This window comes from Tarenaya hassleriana, unplaced genomic scaffold (assembly GCF_000463585.1).
Source record: "Tarenaya hassleriana unplaced genomic scaffold, ASM46358v1 Cleome2, whole genome shotgun sequence".
Classification (NCBI taxonomy): Eukaryota; Viridiplantae; Streptophyta; class Magnoliopsida; order Brassicales; family Cleomaceae; genus Tarenaya; species Tarenaya hassleriana.
The window spans coordinates 7065898-7088001 of NW_010965372.1; the positions used below are offsets into that span (position 1 = coordinate 7065898).

General features: G+C 38.8%; 5 protein-coding genes across 6 annotated transcripts; 3 read left to right on the top strand and 2 right to left on the bottom strand.

The window, feature by feature from the left end:
* Positions 1-33: 33 nt before the first annotated feature.
* On the top strand, positions 34-3494 carry LOC104812807 (VAN3-binding protein-like). 2 transcript variants are annotated; one of them, XM_010540167.1, is made up of 8 exons: positions 34-112; positions 525-843; positions 1187-1583; positions 1727-1903; positions 2016-2065; positions 2153-2170; positions 2955-2994; positions 3082-3494. In XM_010540167.1, exons 2-8 carry the CDS (start codon positions 541-543, stop codon positions 3315-3317), a joined length of 1221 nt encoding a protein of 406 aa, XP_010538469.1. In that variant the 5' UTR covers positions 34-112; positions 525-540; the 3' UTR covers positions 3318-3494. The 2 variants fall into 2 exon arrangements, with proteins under 2 accessions (XP_010538469.1, XP_010538468.1); XM_010540166.2 differs by lacking the exon at positions 34-112 and having other exon boundaries at positions 147-843.
* Positions 3495-3737: 243 nt separating this feature from the next.
* LOC104812808 (DNA mismatch repair protein MSH4) lies at positions 3738-9507 on the top strand. Its single transcript, XM_010540168.2, has 24 exons — positions 3738-3818; positions 4016-4219; positions 4324-4359; positions 4452-4564; positions 4670-4715; positions 4870-4916; positions 5016-5123; positions 5305-5380; positions 5613-5685; positions 5807-5952; positions 6067-6152; positions 6301-6440; positions 6534-6673; positions 6753-6803; positions 7053-7116; positions 7228-7371; positions 7549-7616; positions 7814-7872; positions 7991-8147; positions 8469-8521; positions 8720-8818; positions 8907-9021; positions 9120-9242; positions 9323-9507. Exons 1-24 carry the CDS (start codon positions 3753-3755, stop codon positions 9485-9487), a joined length of 2379 nt encoding a protein of 792 aa, XP_010538470.1. The 5' UTR covers positions 3738-3752; the 3' UTR covers positions 9488-9507.
* Positions 9346-11599, bottom strand: LOC104813334 (60S ribosomal protein L15-1-like). Its single transcript, XM_010540897.1, has 4 exons — positions 11585-11599; positions 11042-11176; positions 10332-10529; positions 9346-9826 (listed from the first exon to the last, which is right to left on the bottom strand). The coding sequence occupies exons 1-4, from the start codon at positions 11597-11599 to the stop codon at positions 9581-9583; spliced, it is 594 nt and encodes a 197-aa protein (XP_010539199.1). The 3' UTR covers positions 9346-9580.
* Positions 11600-13202: 1603 nt separating this feature from the next.
* Positions 13203-14960, top strand: LOC104812809. Its single transcript, XM_010540169.1, has 3 exons — positions 13203-14028; positions 14182-14253; positions 14686-14960. The coding sequence occupies exons 1-3, from the start codon at positions 13354-13356 to the stop codon at positions 14692-14694; spliced, it is 756 nt and encodes a 251-aa protein (XP_010538471.1). The 5' UTR covers positions 13203-13353; the 3' UTR covers positions 14695-14960.
* A 1578-nt stretch (positions 14961-16538) lies between these two features.
* On the bottom strand, positions 16539-18178 carry LOC104812810 (ethylene-responsive transcription factor 5-like). The gene is made up of 2 exons (XM_010540170.2): positions 17952-18178; positions 16539-17866 (listed from the first exon to the last, which is right to left on the bottom strand). Exon 2 carries the CDS (start codon positions 17792-17794, stop codon positions 16715-16717), a length of 1080 nt encoding a protein of 359 aa, XP_010538472.1. The 5' UTR covers positions 17795-17866; positions 17952-18178; the 3' UTR covers positions 16539-16714.
* Between the last annotated feature and the right edge of the window lie 3926 nt (positions 18179-22104).

Sequence of the window (22104 nt, forward strand, 5' to 3'; positions counted from 1 at the left end):
AAAAGCAGAGGAAACACGGGCTCTTGGACTTCCTTATGTTAAGAGCCCATTAGTTTTGCACCAGTGGGAAAATGGGCCGATGTTAAGGATGGGCTGGTTTGAATCAGATCCAGTAAGAGCCCATTAAGATTCCCATGATCTTGCTTGTTTGGTTATGCTCTCTTCCTCCTCTCTTCTGTCTGTTCCTTTTCTGTTATTCAATCTACAGTTCATATTCTCAACCCCATCAGAGGGTTGCTCGTCCTCCAACCATTGCATTCTCCTCAACCTTTTTTGGTTTCTTGCACCTTCGATTTTTAAAACAAAAGTAGCTGAATCGCCTTTCTTCTTCACGTGAATTCTTTAAAGATGCAACCTTTTCATTCCCTCCACTACCTCCCTCTATTTTCGTTGGAAAGGGGGAAACAACTTTTTTGTTTTCTATGCCCGCTGCTATCCCACTGTCCTCATATACAATAGTATTCAAAAGTTCTCTAACCCAAAAGGGCGATTGGTCATTCGGATTCTGCATTTGATAAATTCAGGAGGAGGAAAAAAAAAATGGCAACTGGGGATTACTCGGGATGGAAGGGCGGTTCTCCGACGATGTACTGGCCAGAGAATCTGGAGGACGAGGTTGAAGACGGAGTTTACAGAGACGAACTGCTCTTCACGTCGATTCCTCACCCTCACACACTCAAGGAGCCGATGGAGTTTCTCTCCAGATCATGGAGTCCATCTCCTTCTAAATTCTCCAAAGCCCTCACTCTGAAACAACAACAACAGCAACAGCAACAGCAAGAACAGTTTTGTGTTGCCCAGAACAGCCCGGGTGTTCTGTCCCCAGCTGCAGATCCGCTCGTGGTATGGGATCCTTTTTCCAATTTCAAATTCTGTAACAAAAAAACCCAGCTTTTATTAGCCTCAGTACCAGAATTTGAACCAACGATTCAACGAATGAGATCAGATTTTAGTCGTTTAGTACATCGTTTTCCATGATAGAATGAGATCAGTTCAGCTCGGACATTGTTTCTCTGATTCAAAAGTTACAGGCTTTGACATTTTCCAGAATGACAAAAGGATTCAAAAGTCCGAAACTTTTGGTTTCTGCATCAGTTTTCCAAATCTGTTGCGTTCTTTAGATTCCGTGGTTGGGTTTTCCGCAATCACGTTTGGAGTATGAATCCAACGATGTTCAATTTCTCAGGCAGGGAGAATCACGAACTCAGTTAGCAGCACGCGGAGATCAGGGCCATTATCCAAGTGGTTTCAACGCAGGGAACAAACCAGCCCAAGCATCACGAGCAGCAATCTCAAGAAGAAAGACAAGGCGCGTGTGGAGAACGCCCATGCCCACTCTGCCGTCTCCATCGCGGCTCTGGCAGCCGGGTTAGCCTCTGTGACCGCCACAGGGATCTGCCGAGAGCCAGGCTCAGATATGGCATCGCCATTGGCGGCAGCCACCGAGCTGTTGGCCTCCCACTGCATTGAGATGGCTGAGATGGCAGGTGCCGATCACAGCCGTGTTGCCTCTGCAGTCAGTTCTGCCATGGACGTCCATAGCCCTGGTGATCTCATGACTCTTACAGCTGCAGCTGCAACAGGTAATGATATGATCATTCCCGTTCGTCAATGCATCTGAAACTCTGGTGTTTTTGTGGAGAAAACAGCAAATTTCTCTCGTCGGGTTACTGTAATATGGCTGTAGTAGGATGAGATTTGACCTGATTTTCCATAACTGTTTCAGCCCTGAGAGGAGAAGCGGCTCTGAAGAGAAGGATGCCAATGGAGTCAAGGAAGAAAGCAGCAATAACACCATGTGAGAGGAGCTTTTCCGACTTTAGTCGGCCAGTAAATTTCCAATATAGATCGGAGGAATCGGATCTTCTGTTTGAGGGCGAGCTGACACAATGCACTCAAAACGGTAATTCTCTTCATCATTACACCATCTTATAAAGTATTATATTTAAGATTTTACGTCGAGTGCAAAGAATCAACCTGAAATATTCTTTCCTATTATGGGTCTGGATTTGCAGGAGTTCATCGCACGAAGCACGTGTCTATGTACATCGACAACAAGTCTCAGGTACTTGAAACGAGCAGATTTCTATCGAACCAGTTTGGTTCAGACCGGGTGCTTGTGGTTTACACAGTTAAGTTACTTATTCATCAGGTCATAATCAAACTCAAAAGCAGGGACCTGCCGAGAGCCAGGCTCAGATATGGCATCGCCATGGGCGGCAGCCACCGAGCTGTTGGCCTCCCACTGCATTGAGATGGCTGAGATGGCAGGTGCCGATCACAGCCGTGTTGCCTCTGCAGTCAGTTCTGCCATGGACGTCCATAGCCCTGGTGATCTCATGACTCTTACAGCTGCAGCTGCAACAGGTAATGATATGATCATTCCCGTTCGTCAATGCATCTGAAACTCTGGTGTTTTTGTGGAGAAAACAGCAAATTTCTCTCGTCGGGTTACTGTAATATGGCTGTAGTAGGATGAGATTTGACCTGATTTTCCATAACTGTTTCAGCCCTGAGAGGAGAAGCGGCTCTGAAGAGAAGGATGCCAATGGAGTCAAGGAAGAAAGCAGCAATAACACCATGTGAGAGGAGCTTTTCCGACTTTAGTCGGCCAGTAAATTTCCAATATAGATCGGAGGAATCGGATCTTCTGTTTGAGGGCGAGCTGACACAATGCACTCAAAACGGTAATTCTCTTCATCATTACACCATCTTATAAAGTATTATATTTAAGATTTTACGTCGAGTGCAAAGAATCAACCTGAAATATTCTTTCCTATTATGGGTCTGGATTTGCAGGAGTTCATCGCACGAAGCACGTGTCTATGTACATCGACAACAAGTCTCAGGTACTTGAAACGAGCAGATTTCTATCGAACCAGTTTGGTTCAGACCGGGTGCTTGTGGTTTACACAGTTAAGTTACTTATTCATCAGGTCATAATCAAACTCAAAAGCAAACACATCGGAGGGGCATTCTCCAAGAAGATCAAATGTTAGTATTGCTCATCATTTCAAATTAATGGGATATATTTATTTACCCGAAACCCATCATTCTCATCTTCTTGTTCCTTTATTGAAGGCGTTGTATATGGAGTGTGCGACGAGTTATCTGCATGGCCGTACAGGAAAGAGAGAGACGACAACAGCTCGGAAGAAGTCTACTTTGGTCTGAAAACCGGACAGGGTCTTCTCGAGTTCAAGTGCAAGAGCAAGTCCCACAAACAGAGATGGGTCGACGGCATCCAGTCTCTTTTCCGCCAAGTTTCTTGCTTCCAGCATGGAAAATGCTGTCTAGAGTCTCGTAGCCTCAGCTAAAACCTGTGACTTAATCTTCCTCACATATGGTCGATGTGGTACTCTTAACAGATTCAGTTCCCTATATATGTATGAGTATATATATATATATATATGTATTGTACAATCCCGGGTTCTGTAATAAGCTGTAACCTTGGAAGATTTTGGATAGGCACGAAATAGTTTGCTGAGAGATCATTCCCATTGGTCTAAACCAACTGATAAGTACAGAAAAAGATCAAAGGGGATCATTTCGACAAGAAACAATGAACCTTTTATACCATTTGCCATAAGCCCACGAAAGGTAAAGAGAGAGGCGACAACCAAAGGTCCAAAGCCCAAATAAGTGAAAAGATGCGAGACTGAACCTATAAATAGCGTTGGCGGGCTTTTTCCATACTCGAGGCGACGTTACTCTCGGTTTTCGAATTCCAAATTCTGCTCGGTGGAGCGACAATGGAAGACGACGGTGGGGAGAGATCGAGCTTCGTCGCCGGCCTTATTGAGAACCGCGCCAAAGAGGTACTTCTTCTTCTCTCCTTTACTACGTCGCGAGACATGGCATTTGCAGGACAATGTCCGTATGTATGCTTTAGCTTTCTGCGTTATCTGTTGTTTCGAATTGCTGCGGAATTTTTCTGTTCGGATCACCTCGTGCCTTGGTATTTGAGAACGGGAACGGAAATGGAGATGGCGTTATTTTGGATTTCTATCGTCAGGTCGGAATGGCTGCTTTTGACCTAAGGTCGGCTTCCCTGCATCTCTCTCAGTACATCGAGACAAGCAGCTCGTATCAGAACACGAAGACTCTGGTGCGTCTCTACGATCCGTCTGTGATCATTGTTCCTCCAAACAAGCTAGCTGCTGATGGCATGGTTGGGGTATCGGAATTGGTGGACAGGTTTTACTGCTCGGCCAAGAAGGTGGAATTTTATTTCGAGAAGCATAATTTTGTGCATAAATGTGGAATGTATGCCGCATATGTAGTTGGGTTTTTGTCAGATGATGCAATCTTCTCTTCCTTCAGGTTGTTTTAGCTCGTGGTTGTTTCGATGACACCAAGGTTACACCTGGGAACCTCTTATTATACATTTCCTTTGTCTATGGTACTTGGGCTCATGTATCTTTCAATGCATTTATGGTTGAATGTTTCAGGGCGCCATACTAATTAAAAATTTGGCTGCAAAGGAGCCTTTGGCGCTTGGTCTAGACACTTACTATAAGCAGTATTATCTCTCCTTGGCCGCGGCTGCAGCTGCAGTTAAATGGTATACATATCGTGCATATTCTTTCTTCGACATGTTAGGTAGTATTGACCTTTAATAACTTATTTGGGGTTTTTTGAACTTCTGTGTTTGGTGGCCTCATGGCAGGATAGAAGCGGAAAAAGGCGTGGTAATCACCAACCACTCACTGACGGTATGTGTAAATTTTTTGGTTCCTGATTGGGAAAGTTGTAAATTCAGTGACATCGGAAAATTTATTGTGTATCAGTTATTCATGTTTGTTCTCTCTTGTTAGTGAAGTACTCTGATATACGGAACTGTCTCATGTTGCTGTTGATGTATATTAGGTAACTTTTAACGGATCGTTTGATCACATGAACATTGATGCAACTAGGTAATACTACTGTCATTCTAGAGTATTTTGATCTATCTGCTTTCTCATGAACTCATTAGTAAGTAATCATTTGTACCTTATTTATTTATTTGCTGGCAGTGTTGAGAATTTGGAAATCATCGAACCCTTCCATAATGCTCTTTGGGGCACTGGCAACAAAAAGAGAAGTCTGTTTCAGATGTTTAAGACAACAAAAACAGTTGGAGGGTAAAAAGATTTTACTAGGCTGTCAAGCCTCTCTTTCCGACAAAAAACTGTTCTTTTTAGTTAGAGTATTTCAAATTTTTTTTGGTTTTCATCTCCATAGAATGTTCTTAATCTTGTGCATTTCATCATTCTTCCAATAGAATTGTTAATCATGGAATGTCATTTATGATATGCTGTTCAGGACAAGGCTTCTTCGTGCCAATTTGTTGCAACCTCTGAAAGATATTGAAACTATCAACACTCGCCTGGATTGCCTGGTTAGTTTAGCCATGCTCTGTTTAGCATATTTCCGCAGGAACTACTTTGAAGCTCTATCATCCCCAAAAGTACTTAGTCATAGCACACAGCCTGTTGTCACACAAATGTATCAAGTGTTGTTTACCTTGTACATTTTTTAGTTATAGAGCTTGAATCATTGTGCAGTTCCCTGAATATATCTGTTGCATGAAGATTCATTAATCAACCGAGAACCCTTTTTTGTAATTCCAGGATGAGCTGATGAGCAATGAACAACTATTTTTTGGGCTTTCTCAGGTTTTGCGCAAATTTCCAAAAGAGACTGGTAAGCAATTTAGAGAGTGGAGATCCTGAATTTTTTTTCTCTGCAACTGATTAGTTTAGATTAGTTCTTGTTTATTCATATTATCTGAAGATAATCTTGGCCATCATCTCCCATTGCTCAGATCGAGTTCTTTGTCACTTCTGCTTCAAGCCACAGAAAGTCACAGATGCGGTCCTAGGTTTTGACAATACCAGGAGGAGCCAAAATATGATTTCAAGCATTATCTTACTGAAGACTGCATTGGATGCTTTGCCTCTACTTGCTAAGGTGGTTTGATTCTCTCTTTTTTTTTTTTTTTGTGCTTTGTTGTGCTGTAGCAACCACGCTGATAAGCTGGAAGCCTCTATCCTTTAATCACACTCGCCCTTGTAAAAAATGCAGGTGCTTAAAGATGCCAAGTGTTTTCTCCTCACCAACATTTGCAAGTCTGTGTGTGAAAATGATAAATATGCTTCCATCAGAAAAAAGTACGCACTTATTTGATCTGGTTAATAGACATAAAAGATGAACATATATTCTTCCTTTCTGGATGTCTTCCGTATTCTCTCCGAAAAATATTTTTGATACGATTAGAGAAATCACAGAACTATACCTTTTGACCTCTGGTTGTTCCAGAATTGGGGAAGTTATTGACGATGATGTTCTCCATGCACGGGTTCCCTTTGTCGCCCGGACACAGCAGTGTTTTGCTTTGAAGGCTGGGATTGATGGACTTCTGGATATTGCAAGGAGGACCTTCTGTGATACTAGTGAAGGTGTGTTAAGAATTTGCTTGAGTTATTATTGAGTTTCTAATTTTTCCTTTTGGCAACCCTCCTGCTAATCTAATATCTTTTAAACATTGACAGCGATACACAATCTTGCCAGCAATTTTCGGGAGGAATTCAACTTGCCAAACCTAAAAATCCCCTTTAACAACAGGCAGGGCTTCTACTTTAGCATTCCGCAGAAAGATGTGCAAGGAAAACTTCCAAGCAAGTTCATTCAGGTCCTCTATGTCCTTATAGAAATTAAGCGTTTAATCTTATATGGCTTCTCTGACTTATAAATTTTGGAATGGAACCAAGGTTGTCAAACATGGGAAAAACCTACATTGCTCAAGTCCGGAACTTGCTTCTGTAAGTTGTATCATCATCTACAATTTCAGATGATTCGTTTCGGTACTTAGTCTTATATGGTAGTCAATAGTTTTAAAGGTAGCAGTAAAAAGTGAACTTTAGTGTAATGAATAAGGTTTCAGTTCAGGGACGAACTGAAAGGCCATGGTTCTTCTCAGCCTTGAGAAGAATGGTCCTTTTGCTAACTAGGAACTACGTTAATGTGTGTTTTTGTATTAACGTTCTCCATGTCTTAATTTATATGTAAAGCTGAATGTGAGGAATAAGTCTGCTGCTGGAGAATGCTACATACGTACAGAAATCTGTCTGGAAGGTAGAGAATGCGCACACAACTTTTTGTAGTAACTCAGTTTATATAGTTCCAGTCAAATTTTGGTACACACATTCTTCTAACTTGCAGTATTTTTTTTATATCTGTATGCAGCTCTAATGGACACCATAAGGGAAGATGTATCTGCACTCACACTTCTTGCAGAGGTTTTATGTCTTCTAGATATGATTGTCAATTCATTTGCTCATACAATATCCACAAAGCCAGTTGATCGATACTCTAGACCTCAATTAACAGGTATGCCACGCTTACCATGGAATCCTCAAATATTTATCGATCACGCATTCCAATACTAAGGAATAATCAATCAAACATAGATAGGAAACTATTGCCGGAATACTTTTTCTACACTACTTAAGGTGAAGGATTATTTACTATTTGTGCGGGATGTTCTGCCTATCTATTTTTTGGCAGATAGTGGCCCCCTTGCAATTGATGCCGGAAGGCATCCTATCCTTGAAAACGTACATAATGACTTTGTTGTAAGTTGTGCTGTCCATTTTCTATCCTATCATAATCTCATGTGCCAAAGTCTGTCAAGACCTTGGATATGGATCCCATGGGTCAGCCGAGATAAAACCTTGGACACAAGGGTTATAAAAGAAATCTATCCCATAAATATTTAACATAATACAATGTCACCTTTCTTGTCTAACTCCAAAGGCAACTTGTATTACAGCCTAATAGTATCTTCATTTCAGAAGCATCCAACATGTTGATTGTCATGGGTCCAAACATGTGAGGGAACATACCTTTAGCTCCTTCATTGCTGATAAATTTGCCCCAGTATCCAATTAATCAAAATCAATTATCGAACCTCATTCTCTCTGATTTGTCTTTTACTTTCTCCGTGCAGGAGCGGAAAGAGCACATACCTCCAACAGGTGTGTCTAATAGTGATTCTAGCTCAAATTGGCTGCTACGTCCCAGCTCGCTTTGCAACTATAAGGGTGGTTGACCGCATATTTACACGAATGGGTACAATGGACAACCTTGAGTCGAATTCTAGCACGGTAATCCTTTAAGCTATTGTGCCTAGGCCTAGGATATGGACATATATTGGTGGATTATCATTGTTATTGTAATTTCCAAACTGGTTTATCCAGCAACGAATCTCCAAATTTACAACTTTTTCGGTCATGATTGTGGGATGAAGATACAAATTTTCATAATCTACCAGGAAGGACACTTTACATGGATCTTGTGGGTAGTCTAGACAAGAATTTAATACAACAAAAAGCAAAAAGAACATGATTGTTGTTAATGCACCCACGCGTTCTGTACTGAACAGCAGTATCATCACTTCACTCATTCTTTACCCTTTGGTGTCACAGTTCATGACAGAGATGAGAGAGACCGCTTTCATAATGCAGAACGTCTCCAACAGGTAACCTTGGTATCACTGTTATTCTAATAACTCTTCTACACCCTCTTCATCACTGATCATCCTTATCCTCTCCTAGAATAATCACAGACGGGATTTAAGGATGTGGAGAAATAATGAATAGTTTAAGAAAAAAGTCCAAAAGGAATAGGGAAATATTGCCGCCGACGCATTTGATTTCATTTGTGAATTCAAATTTAGGAGTCTGATAGTCGTGGACGAACTTGGGAGGGCAACATCTTCCTCCGATGGATTTGCAATAGCTTGGAGCTGCTGCGAGTATCTCTTATCACTCAAAGCGTAAGATTATCTCTCTGATTTTACCTGACTCAAACAAAAAATTGTCTTGCAGATATAATTCAAGTTTCAATGGATGAACATGTTTCAGGTACACCGTGTTTGCGACCCATATGGATAATCTGTCTGAGTTAGCCACCATCTACCCAAACGTAAAGGTCCTCCACTTCTACGTAGACATCGGAAACAACCGCTTAGATTTCAAGGTCTCTCTGTGCGCCTCTCTTCTGTCTCTTCATTAAATTGCTTTAGGCTGACTGACATGGGCTTCGTTTTGGTTTATTGGGTTATGTCCTGAGAGCAGTTTCAACTTAGAGACGGGACCCTTCATGTTCCACATTACGGCCTTAAGTTAGCCCAAGTGGCCGGACTGCCCAATTCAGTGATTGAAGCCGCTAGATGCATCACCTCTAAAATCACAGACAAGGTATACCCATCAATCCCAAAACATAGACTGGCCCCTTCATCCCGGTTGATCGATTACCAAGTAACATTGTCAACGCGCAGGAAAGGAAAAATATAGAGCGTAATTGCACAAAGCACCACCAAACACATAGGATTTATCGTGTGGCTCAACGCCTAATATGCCTAAAGTACTCTAGCCAATCCGAAGACTCAATCCGCCAAGCCCTCCAAAATCTCAAGGACAGTTTCCTTGAAGAAAGGCTCTGAATCCCCCCTTTCACATTCAGTAAGCTTTTTCTTACACAACATACGAGAACATTCTTCCAAACAAAGACAATACTCTGTCTAGTGAAATCAAAATCAGCGGTAGCGGCGGAGGGAGAGGGTGTTGTTCCTCTTCCAGGTGGCTCGTCGAGATGGGCGATTCTTGTGGTAAAGATGCCCCTTTCCACGCAGACCTCTGTTCTTCTTTCCCTCCGAGGTAAGTCCCCTCAGCTCCCTATGCTTATGAACCGGGTTGCATATCCAGTTCATCCTGGGGTCATTCCGGACGGCACTGTGAGCAGTGTCCACCAGTATCACTTCATAATACTTGTACGTAGAATCCTACAAGTTCAAATACCATTAATCAACAATGAGCTGGCAATACTAACTTAAATATACAATCATTGTGATAGGGTAGGCCTAAACAGGGGTGAGCAAACGATTTAATTCAGATTATTCGGTTACAATTCGGGTTTTGTTATTTTGGGTTTTGAAAATTCATAATCAAACAGATATTTGGTTTTAATCAGTTTCAAACTAAAATAATTACCAAATGAAAATTCAGTTTGCTTCAGTTATAATAATAAATGAAACAAATTATGCAACACTGTTGAAAAAGGAATTAAAGGTCTCTCTTTAATTATATACTATAGTTATTAACAACCTCATTATGCTAATTTTCTAATTACATATCTAGTTATTAGGTCACGGTTAATTCAGTTTCATTTTATTCATTATTTTAGGTTTTAAAAATTCATAACTAAATAGTTATTTAATTTCAATCGGATCGGTTTGATTTTCAAATAATCAAACCATTTGCCAACACCTAGGCCTAACCAGTAAATACCTCATTGATCCAGTAGGAGTTGAGGACCCTAAGGCCAGCCAGTTTGCGGCCAGCACGCTCCTCGGCCACAGATCTCTTGCTGCGTTGGAACTTGAGTTGGGTCACTCCCTGGTTGGTGGGTTTTCCGTACACAATACCCTTAGGGACAGGCCTCTTCCGACCTCCGCGCCTAACTCGGACACGGTAGACCACAATTCCCTGTCCCAATAACCAATGCATCAGCAGCAACCAAAGACAGAACAAACATAGGAAAATGTAATGTATCAATCGAGACAAGAGCAGAGTCCACGATAGCATCAGGAACTGCTCGGTCAGATGATTGACGAATCTTTTTAAGACTCAATGTGGCTGGTCTCAGGAAGTATCGTATCATCGTAATCATCAACATACCGCTTAACCAGCCCATACAACATTGGGTGACCAATTTGGTCCATAATTGAATAACCAAACTCATTCTAACCAAATCAAGTCAATTTAATATAAATAGAAATGGTTATGATTTATCTTACACCGAAAAAACGAAACTTGAATGGAATAAATAATAACTGAATAATTCCAAAAAAAATCTATAAAAAAACCATCCCAAGATTAAATCTAACTAAAATTGATATAAAAATCAAATGACTAAAATATTTTTAAATCTGAAATAATCGACCTGAATATGACAATGTGGATATAACCCAATTAAACTCGAGAAAAAAAAAAGGAACCTGCTTGGCCTTGTAGCCGAGGCGTCGGGCTTTGTCGGGACGGGTGGGGCGAGTGAGACGGACAATGGAAGGCTGCTGGCGATACTCCCAACACCTAACCCTCTGCAAGAACCTCATCACGTCCGACTGCCGTTTCTGTATATATTTTTTTTTCTTTTGTGTGTTGGGGTTCTTTTTGGTCTGGTAGCCAATATAATTTTTTATTTTATTTATCACATTCATTATAAAATTGAAGATTAAAGTTTAAAAGCATGTTCCATGTCTACTCATCACATATTTGTTCTTGAAATATTTAGATTCGAAACCTATCATAAAACAAAATGTACGACTTTGATAATTCTGTCATTATGTTGTTTAAAATAAACCGTATAAATCTTAATAGTTTTTGGGCTTTCATGAGAAAACAAAGTGTATTGTGCGTAGAAGACTCACGAGTTAGTTCTTGGGGACCATGAATGAATAACGAGGGTCTTATTCTTGATGACTCTGAAATGGATATATGGTCCGGTCCGGTCCGGTCCACAAATATAAGGTTATTCTTACCGGTCCACAACGCATGGCACTCGTGGTGTGTGCATGTGCATCACATCTCCATTTCGATATACATTGCATCCCCTGTATATGTGTGTATATATAATAGACAGTACATATATACATATACACACACAAATAGAGTGGACCATCCTCTACGAATAGCTCTAAACCTATCCTCTTCGGTGGTTCCATCCCCATTTCAAGGGTTCGATCATTCCTTTGGAACTTTGTTCAACCACGTGTTATCACATCACACGGAAGAAAGTCTATTAATTCTTACAAGAAAGTCTTATTCAGTTGAAACATAACTGATATGACATCCATGTAAACTAAATACTATTCAGATTTAGACATTTCATAATACTTTATACTTATTTAGTGCCCTTTTTTTTTTTTTTTTTTTTTTTACAAATTTCTTCCGTTATTATTACATCGAACCACCAAAAAAAAAAGACAAGGAGCCGGTGAGAGGGAGAGGAAGGCAACGTACCCATGGCCACGGCGCTTCAATCGTAACACAGTAGGCAGCCGATTCGGGGGGCTTTTAAACAATGGGGAAGATCAGAAATCTAGGGTTTGTGACGGCTTCGGATGGTTCTCAATCTTGGGCCCTTATGGGCCTTTTTGGTCCAACCTCACCTTCCCAACTATCAGGATAAACTATAATGGAATATTTATAATTTGTTTAAACCTAAAAACTGAATCTGAATAAAAGAATAATTGCATAACTTAAAAAAGAAAAATAAAAATGAATATTTTTATTAGTAAAAATAAAATAAAATCAATATTAAAACCAAATTATCAAAGCCGAAAATGACTTAAATGAATCCGAACAAATACACTAAGTACTCACCCCACCCCTAATATTGCCATGAAGCTTTTTCAGTTATATACAGTTCTCTTTTCAAAAGATATGAAACCTATCCTTAGCTCTCTCTTTTTTTTTTTTTTTCAAAAGTTATATCAAACTAGAACCAAATGTTAATTGGACTGGTGGTTGGGTAGTACAAAATGTTCTCAAACTCAGGTTCAAATTTTATTGGACCAAATTTTACCAAAAAAGAAATGATTATTAATGATTAGGGTTTTATTCGGTATTTTATCGGTTCAATTCGAAAACGGTTTATTTGATTCTATAAAAATTACATCAAATTAAAACCAAATATTTTTCGGTTCGACGAATCGATTTAAGTTCGGTTCAATTTGTAACCAAGTTCTCAAACCGAAACGCTACCCATAACCTCAGCTACAAGAAATGCCTCTGTGTCATAGCTTTGTAGAATCATTGCGTTCGTTTCGTGTATATTAATGCACGGTTGAAAAATTCAATTATCGCTAAGAAATGTATATGCACTAATTCCTCACCCTAATGTTTCAGTTCATTTCAAAAAAAAAATTATTAATTATCATATGCAACATCTTTTACGCTATGTTTCTGACCAAAATTTAAAAGTCGATAAATATAAGAACCGTTTTAATAGAATCCAGATTATTATCTGAACTGTTACATCGTATCTTTAAAAACAAAAAAAAAAAGAATTATCGAATGGAAAATATGCATAAGAAATTCAGCAATTATATCATTGATATCAATAGAAAGGATTTTCGCACCTTAAATAAACAGGAGATATTTTACAAGGGCAGTACGCATGCAATCGCATCATCTCTGAAAATTCAATTCCCACTTTCTGCGTCCTCTCCGAGGTTTTTAGGGTTTTTTGTTCTTCAATCTCCCTCTATACGTAAACGTTTTCGCACCGTATCCATAGGTTTCTTCAATGTCTGCTCCGCCGCCGGCTTCGCAGTCCCTCTGTTGCTTCTCTCCCGCGACCCTTCCCACCTCCGCCGCGACCGATTTGGAACCGAAGCTAGGAGGCGAAGTCAACCGAAGTTCTTCCCCGGTGCCAGCGATAGCTAACCGAGGAGTCGGATCACGGTCCACACGGCAGCAGCGCATATCCTTCTCCTCCCTCGCTCCATCATCGGCGAAGCCCGTCATAGAAAGCCAGAAAGGATTCGGAAACGCGACGGCGCGTGAAGAGAAGCCGCCACCGTCTCCGCAGAGAGGAGAAGTTCCGTTGGTCTGCGGGAAGGAGGATGAAGAAGAAGAAGAGGAGGAGGAGGAGGAGGAGAAGAGGACGTGGAACTTACGGCCAAGGAGGAGCTGTGCCGGTTCAAAAAGGAGCAATGGAAAGTTCTCGCCAGAACCACGCGGCGGAGCTTCAGACGTAAAACGTCAGAAAACTGTTGGACAGGAGCCAAAATCTCAGAGACAGAGAGGACTTCCGGCAGAATCGCCGGGATTAGGCGGCGGAGATGGCAGGAACGGGGATCTGAGGCTATGGGTTTCTCTTTCTCGAGACGAAATCGAAGAAGACATCTTCAGCATGAGCGGCAACAGGCCGTCTCGCCGGCCGCGAAAGCGACCGAAAACCTTGCAGAAATATATTGATGTAAGTCCCAGGTGTTCGACGAATTGCCTCGGGAAATGGCCCATTATTATTTCCTCCGTTGTTTAAGAAGATTTTTCTGTCGTCGGTTTCTCTCGTTCTCTTGATGTTTCATCATCGCGATATCGGTTAAAGCTCTGGTTTTTTGTGTTGTAGGTTGTGTACCCTGGATTGTGCCTTGTGGGACTGAACGCTGATTGCTTCAGAACAACCAATTCTCAGGCTAAGGTACAATTTTTTGCTTAAGCAATTAACTTAGTGGCTCAATTTTGCTCGGACCTGCAAACCCTTTTGCTTGATGGATCCATCAGAATCATATTGTGCGAATTATAAGAAAATTGTATTAAGATTGACCATCAGGTGCGACTACTGATTACACCAAATCCATAGTAGGATGTTCAGAATCACAAGCGGATTAACGTGGTCAGTGGGTCACCGGGTCTATAACTTGGATTTGCAAATATATATGGTTAATGGTGATTTCCTTCTTCACTTGTAACCAATGATAAGAACTATCTGCATCAGTAACAATGATTGTGTTTGTTGCAGAGGCAGAGGTGATCAAACTACTGTCTTATTGCTTTGGCACTGTTCTGTTATTTGTACGCGTTTCTTTAATGTTTGACACAACAGTTGCGACTTTGAATTTGGTTGTTGCAGGGTAGATAGGCATGCTAGTGACATGGTCGAGAGATACAAAACAGTAGAAGATAGGAAAAAGAATGAATGTCTCTGACGTCTTCTGTCTCACCTTGAGGTATATGAAATGCTTTTTTCTGGTTTCAGGTTTACGAAACATAGTATTACAAAATTAGAAGTAAATAAGGGTAAAAGGTTATATATTATATGGTGTCTAGTTTCCTTTTCTGTTAGGCAAAAAATTGTGTTGGATGCTTAAACAATTCAGTTCAATGGTATAATCAGTTGTGTTCCTCCGTCTTATTTCCTTTCTTCTCATCTATGAGGATATTCACATTATTCTTATTTCTTAATATTTCATGGTTAAGGAACTGCATCAAGACTCATTTTTCCTTTTGAATTTTGATACTTAGGAGGTTGGGTTTGGAAGTTATAATATCAAACGACCAACCAACCAACCAACCAGCAGGATAATGCCTAGGGACTAGTAAAGCATATTTCCCTTTAGGTTATCTGAGTGTGTGGTCGTTTCAGGGCTCAGGCAAAGTTTTGTTCAACACCCTCATTGCTGATCAGGGTTTTTGTTTTTTTTCCATTTCTTTGATATGGGTTATCTCTTGGTTTCTGATGAAGAATTCTAAATTACCCGGTGCTTGGAAAACTTTTTGCATGGCTCTGTGATCATAATGCAAACTTTGGTACACTTATGTAAGGGTTAGACATTTTTATTTGGTGTACCAGACCATTTTATACAAGCAGGGGTATGGTTTAGGCAGGCTAACCACAGGTTGGGTTTCAAGATTGAGTTTCTGCACCTACCAGCTTGAACCGGTAGGGTCAGAATGGTAGTAATGGTTATATATACGTCGTTTGGTTTGATGTTTTTGGTATACAAAAATCATTCCAGACCGGTGAGGCTTCTTGTAATAAGAGGATTACAAAAGCATGTTTTCTGGTATATGTATCGCCTCTTGGTGTTGCAATGCACGGCGGAATGAATTCCATATCGTTCTTAACCGGTTCAGGGCGATGTGGTACGAATCGTGTAATCAGAAGATGATAAGATATACGTGTAATATTTGCTCTGTTGGATATGCGGCGGCCTGTAATGATGAACCCGAGTGGGACCCAGTTGAGTATCCATCGGACCCGACAGCAAGTAGTGTGTCCGGACGTGTTGTTCCTTCCACAATTTATTTGGACGCCATTCTAATGTTTTCTTCTACTCGTTTTGATAATCAACCGTATTGTCTGGCTCTTTAATCACGTGTTTAATGGAAATACTGAGGTCTTTCCATGCATAGAGGAAGAAAATGATTAAACGAAATCCAAATAGCACATGGAGATATGATTGGAGTTTCAAAATTGATATTCACGTGGTACTGTTTGTTACAAAACAAAAAAACAGCCTTGCACGTAAAATCTTGCAGTAAATATACAATTCCAAAGCAATTCACAGCTTGTTTGTGTAATAACTTTATACGGATTTGGTGCAAAGAGACGACAGTGGGGAGGAAGACAGATGTGATGAATTCAATACACATTTCCGAAAGATGTAATTTGTGTTTAGAATCTTCTTATGATTTATAATCTCCTTTGCCAATCACCAACGCTTGAGTTTTTGTCAATCATATGTATCCTTGGGTTTAGAAAAATCTATTATCATTCGATTTTTATATTGAATTTAATTTGATTCGATAGAGGATAAAAATATTCATTTTCTTAAAATATTTATGGATTTTTGGATTATTTTGTTCAAATTTAATTTCGAATTCGATTTAGAACAATTACAACTATTCGATTTTATATTTAATTCGATTCGATTATGGTTACATATTATTTGATTCGTTCGGTTTGATTACTCGGTTATTAACCAAATAAACCACATGTACTTTTCATATGCCAATGTTAAGATTTGTGCTTTTGGAAAAAGCTTAACATTCTCTCTCAATGTTGCAAACAAATAAAACATGGACAGATGATAAGAAAGAATGAAATAGACGACGTCGTTTCCATCAACCCAAATGAATCCACGTCAGCAGAACGTAAATCAAACAACAGCCAATTGTGGATATCCAAAAGGCGATAAAGGCGATAAAGGAGGCATGTTTAAGAACTCCGTCAAGTCCCATTCACACACGGCTGACCAGCTTGTCAACGCCGTTGACTTTGCCTCCATGGCCTCACCCTCTTCCTTCCTCGGAACCTTTTCCGCCGCCTTCTCGCCTTCTTCCTCATTTCTCTTCCGCTTCTTGTCGGCGTCATCAATGGGGGGGCTTGTATTCCACTTCCCAGCCTCTAGCGGGAAGTTGAGGATGGCCTTGGAGCCCCTGAGCTTGAACGCTGCTCTGTCGTAGGCCCTGGCCGCGTCTATGGCGCTGTCGAAGGTCCCGAGCCACACCCGAGATCCTCGTCGGTTGGGGTCTCGGATCTCCGCTGCGAATTTTCCCCACGGCCTTTGCCTCACTCCTCTGTAATGCCTCTTTTCCTCCACTATTGACCGTCCTTGACTGATCGGTTTCTCTGCGACGGAGGAGATTATCCACTCTGTTCTGCTTGGCAACGAGATCTTCAATGGCGGATTCCGTTTAGAATGGGAGGTCGAGTCAGAAACGGCAAACGAATTCGTCTCAAACTCGAAGGAATTTTGCGATTCAGTTGGGATTTCAGCTTTTAGTTCTGAGTCAAAGCGATCCCAACTCGGAGCAGAAGGAATTCTAGCTTTCTGTTCGAAATCGGAGAACTCCGCTTCGAAATCAAGCGATCTAGAAACGAAATCCTTCGATTTCGGCGTGACGAGGTCGATAATTTCGGGTTTTGTCTCAGGTTCAAAGAAATCGTTTCCACCTGGAGAAAAATATGCGAAGTCGGTGAATCCGGCAGCTGGCTGGAGGTCAGGAACCGCCATGGAAGAAGAAGCGGAGCTCGAATTCCGAGAACAATCGGCAGAATCCGAAACTGAACAACTCGATCCTGAAACTCCAAGCATCGAGTCGCTCATGCATCGATTATCCGGGAAACAAGCCGCGACAGAGGTGGCAGAGGCACTGACGGTGGCCACAGGAGAAGTCTCATCAAGAAGGTGCTTCTTAATGAACAAAAGAGCCGAAACTTCGCTCGGTGTGGCCATGGAAGCTTAACCTCAACACTTACAGAATTGAAGAAGAAGAAGAAATCTCTGGATTCGTAAAACAAGGAGAAGCTGTGAAATGCAAAATAGAAGAAGGAGGAGGAGGATGAGAGTAGCGAAGAGAGTGGAAATGTATATAAAGGAAGGAGAAGCTTACCATTTCCTTTCGTCAAAAGGGACTTTTTCAACAGCGGTTTCCTCCATTATGAATGTGAACGAAGCATCCTCCGTCGCTCGCTCCATTTAATTTTTTAAAAATGGCATATATTATCGGGTGCAGATGGATCACACTTCCTCCCGTGTTCCGTGCAATCTGGACCGTTAGATCATATCACCATCTGTAGCCCGTCAACGCTCTGATTTACGGTTTCCGGATAATATAGCCAGCATTCTGTACACATTGGGGTCCGCGTTCATATGTAGATACTTTATAAATTGCGTACATTTTCAGTACAATACTGTTTTTATACAATCAATATTAGTTCCGTTTCGATCTTAATATCGAATAACCATATATCTATTCTTCGTGTTTTCAATGCAGAGACCAAAAACGTCTCTCTCTCAACACATTTTTTTTTAATCTAGAAACTTGGTGGATAATCATAAGAAGACTAAGATATGTCTATAAAATGTGACACATGGGGAAACTTGCACGGACTAACAAAAGATCATAATAGATATTATTAATAAATTCTAGAACAAAAGAAATGCATGATTAATGGCCTTATAGATCGTTGGTTTTACGCTGTAAAATATAAATATTATTAACCTTATATTATATGCGTGAGTCTATATATGTGGGGAACTTTTGATTTGTTCACACCGGAGTATTCATCAGTTTTTTTTTTTTTTTTGTAAGTTACGTCTTGCTACGTTTGCATATCGTAGTGCCTTACCTCATTAGAAACTTCTGATGGCCGTGCGTGCAATAATAATTTATGAAATTAACATTTTATTTGGGCTAGCTTTTGTATGATTCATCTGTTTCATTCGTCAATTTTGATATGTTAAAACCCAAGATTGAGTGGCTTAATTTGTAAGAAAGGAAATAAAGTTTATTTTCAATTCATGTTCGAGTTTTCATTTAGAAAATGATATTCGCATGATCTTCCCTTATCCTTTGAAAGATTTAGTTGGACTAAAAGTTTAGTAAACTTTTTTATTATAAAAAATTGATATATTAAAACGTGTGTATATATATATATATATCGAACAAATGAGCTACTTACCATAAAGATATCTCAAATTTTAGTAGATTATGTGTTTAATAGAATATTAGATTAGCAAAAACGGTGTACAAATAAACTATTACAAATATTTTGTTCATTTGTAAAAAAACAAGAATTTAAATTGTACAAAATACCCCTTTTTGGAAGTCTATGATTTTGCTCCGGCAGTATTAACTTCTTATGAGACAGATTTTATACATTCATGATGCATTTTGTGATGCCAAAATTTCTATATGATAACCCAACTATATCAAATTAATAAAGAAGAACAACAGGGTAAAAAGATACGGCAAAAAAAATCAAATAAAATTAACTAAAATAGATCTTAGATTTCAAAGTTATTAAGATTGGAAAAAATATGCCAACCAACGACACGGATTCGGAAGCAGTTAAAAGTTAATGAGACGTGTTTCAGGTGATGATCGAAGGAGTCAAAATCAATGAATATATGCTCATAATATATATATATATATATTAATATGGTTTTGCGTTTACCGGTTCTCTTAGTTCATACGATGAAATCACCTGCTCTGATTATTTTATACTCAAACCAATTTTATTACGAAACACCAAGTGCGTCTGATGATTGTTCATACTACGAAAATGATCGAGTGGCATTGTTTTTTTTTTTTTGTTATTGATTCATGAAAATATTATATATATATATATATATATATATCAGTATAAAAAATACGAAATTTTGTAAAAAAATGTTTGCGTAAAGTATCATTTTGCAAACCCTAATTTGATTTCGTCCTAATGTTTTTCAACGGCGACGTACCAAATCCAAGCAGAAACATTGACGCACGTCGAGTTTGAGAGACGACGACGACGTATAACTGCGAGCTGCATTAATATTTACTTGGTTTCTAGATTTAACGAATGGAGACAAAGTCATGTTAAGTTGTTGTCTATGCATTTAATTTTGTCGTTCCATTGAACATATACCGGTCAACCTCGGTAATTAAGGAGGACGTCCGGTTAACCGGTTCACCGGTCCACAGGGGATTTTCGGCAGCCAAATGTAACTACTGTCATCCCTATGACGCAGAGAATAACTACGTGCCGTTTATTGTCTCAGAAAACGTCGAGGCACTTTCATGGTCCTATCCGGCCACCATTAACTTTCAATTCGTTGCTTTTGCTAAAATATTTGTTTGTTTTTAAAAAACTAAGTATAATTATGTTATATAGTATATGGAATAAGTCGCTTGCTATTTTTTAAGCTCAAATAATTCTTTTCTTAATTGTTGAATGCAATTTGAACAACTAGTTTTAATGGTTTAGAATTTAATTATTATCTTTAAAAACAGATAAATGATTAGATTTAAAATGGTCTGCGGATGAGGATGCATGCATCAACTAATACATAAATATTTATATAAAAAACTAACATGCATATATCACTATGTTGATAATTCAATATTCCATTAGGATTCTTGTCATTGTCCATATATAATAAAAATTCAAGGAATTAGTACTGCTTTATAATGTTATACACGAGATAGAATTTGATCGTTTCATTGCTAACAATCAATTATTTTTCAGATCCATAAATTTAAACATCATATATAAATGCAAATATAACAAATAATGTCCAGAATAATTATAAAGAAAGGGATTAAGTTACATATATTCACATGTTTCCATCATATATTAGGTAAAGGAATGTGTTTTTTTCCTTCTCGTTTTTTAATCTTTTCCAAGACAATACATAAAAACAAAACTAATTAATGGAGGTGCCTTTTCGGAAAATTTTCGTGTTATATATATAGAGGTTCTTGTGAGTGCGTGTGCGTGTCTACACGCACATATGCAACGTATATACGGTGTTTTTGTTACAGCCTCCAAGCAAATACATTGTAGACAAAAAAAAATGATATGTTATGCATACGTGGGCCCTAGGTGGGCGATCGATTCAGGTTCGGTTATTTCGGATTCGGGTATTTCGGATTTGAAATATTTATATCCAATTGGGTATATTGTTTTAATCGGTTCGGGTTCGGGTTCGGTTCGTTTCGGATCGGGTTCAGTTCGGTTTATCCAAACAAAAAAAGATAAAAAAAAATTCAAACAATTACCTTATAAAAATAACAAAAAGACCATTAAAATATATGCATATTTCGTTTTGTTATATACTATGATTATAAAACAATATCATTATACTATTTTTTCTAATTAGATTTAGAATATATTACATATTAATTGATGATATATAGATGGATAAACGGATATTTTCGGTTATGGTTAATTTGGGTTCGTTTTATTCGGTTTACGGTTACACTACAAAAAAATCCTCGAATTCCAACGGATTTATCCGTTGGAAAATTTTAAACGGTTTTCAACGGCGTTTCAACGACGATTTCAGTTAAAATTCCGTTGAAAATTTCCAACGGGTATCCGTTGGAAACACCCGTTGGAAATTTTTAACGGAATTTTCAACGTATTCAATTGAAAAATTGGGTTAGAAATTTCCAACGGTATTTCCAACGGATATCCGTTGGAAATTTTCAACGGATTAACGTTGGAAAAATCGGTTGCAAATTTTTAAAGGAGTTCCAACGGATGTTTGTTAGAAAACAATTCCAACGGAATTCCAACGGATGCCAGTTGGAAATTTTTTTAGAATTTTTTTTAAAAAAAATTCCAACCGAATTCCAACGGATGCCGGTTGGAAATTTTTTTGAAAATTTTAAAAAAAAATTCCAACGAAATTCCAACGGACATCGGTTGAAAATTGTGATTTTAATTAAAAAATCAATTGATATATATATATATATATTCGAATTCATATATATGTATGTATAATATATATTTGTTATGTATATATATATTATATATATACATAACAAATATATATTATACATACATATATATACGTATAAATATATAAAAGACTCGTATATTTAAATATATATATATACATACATATAAATATATATATATATATATATGTATATTAAGGAGGTATATATATAAACAAATATTTTATATATTTTTATATATATATATATATATATATATATATATATGAATTCGAATATATATATACATATATACGTGTATATATATGTATATTAA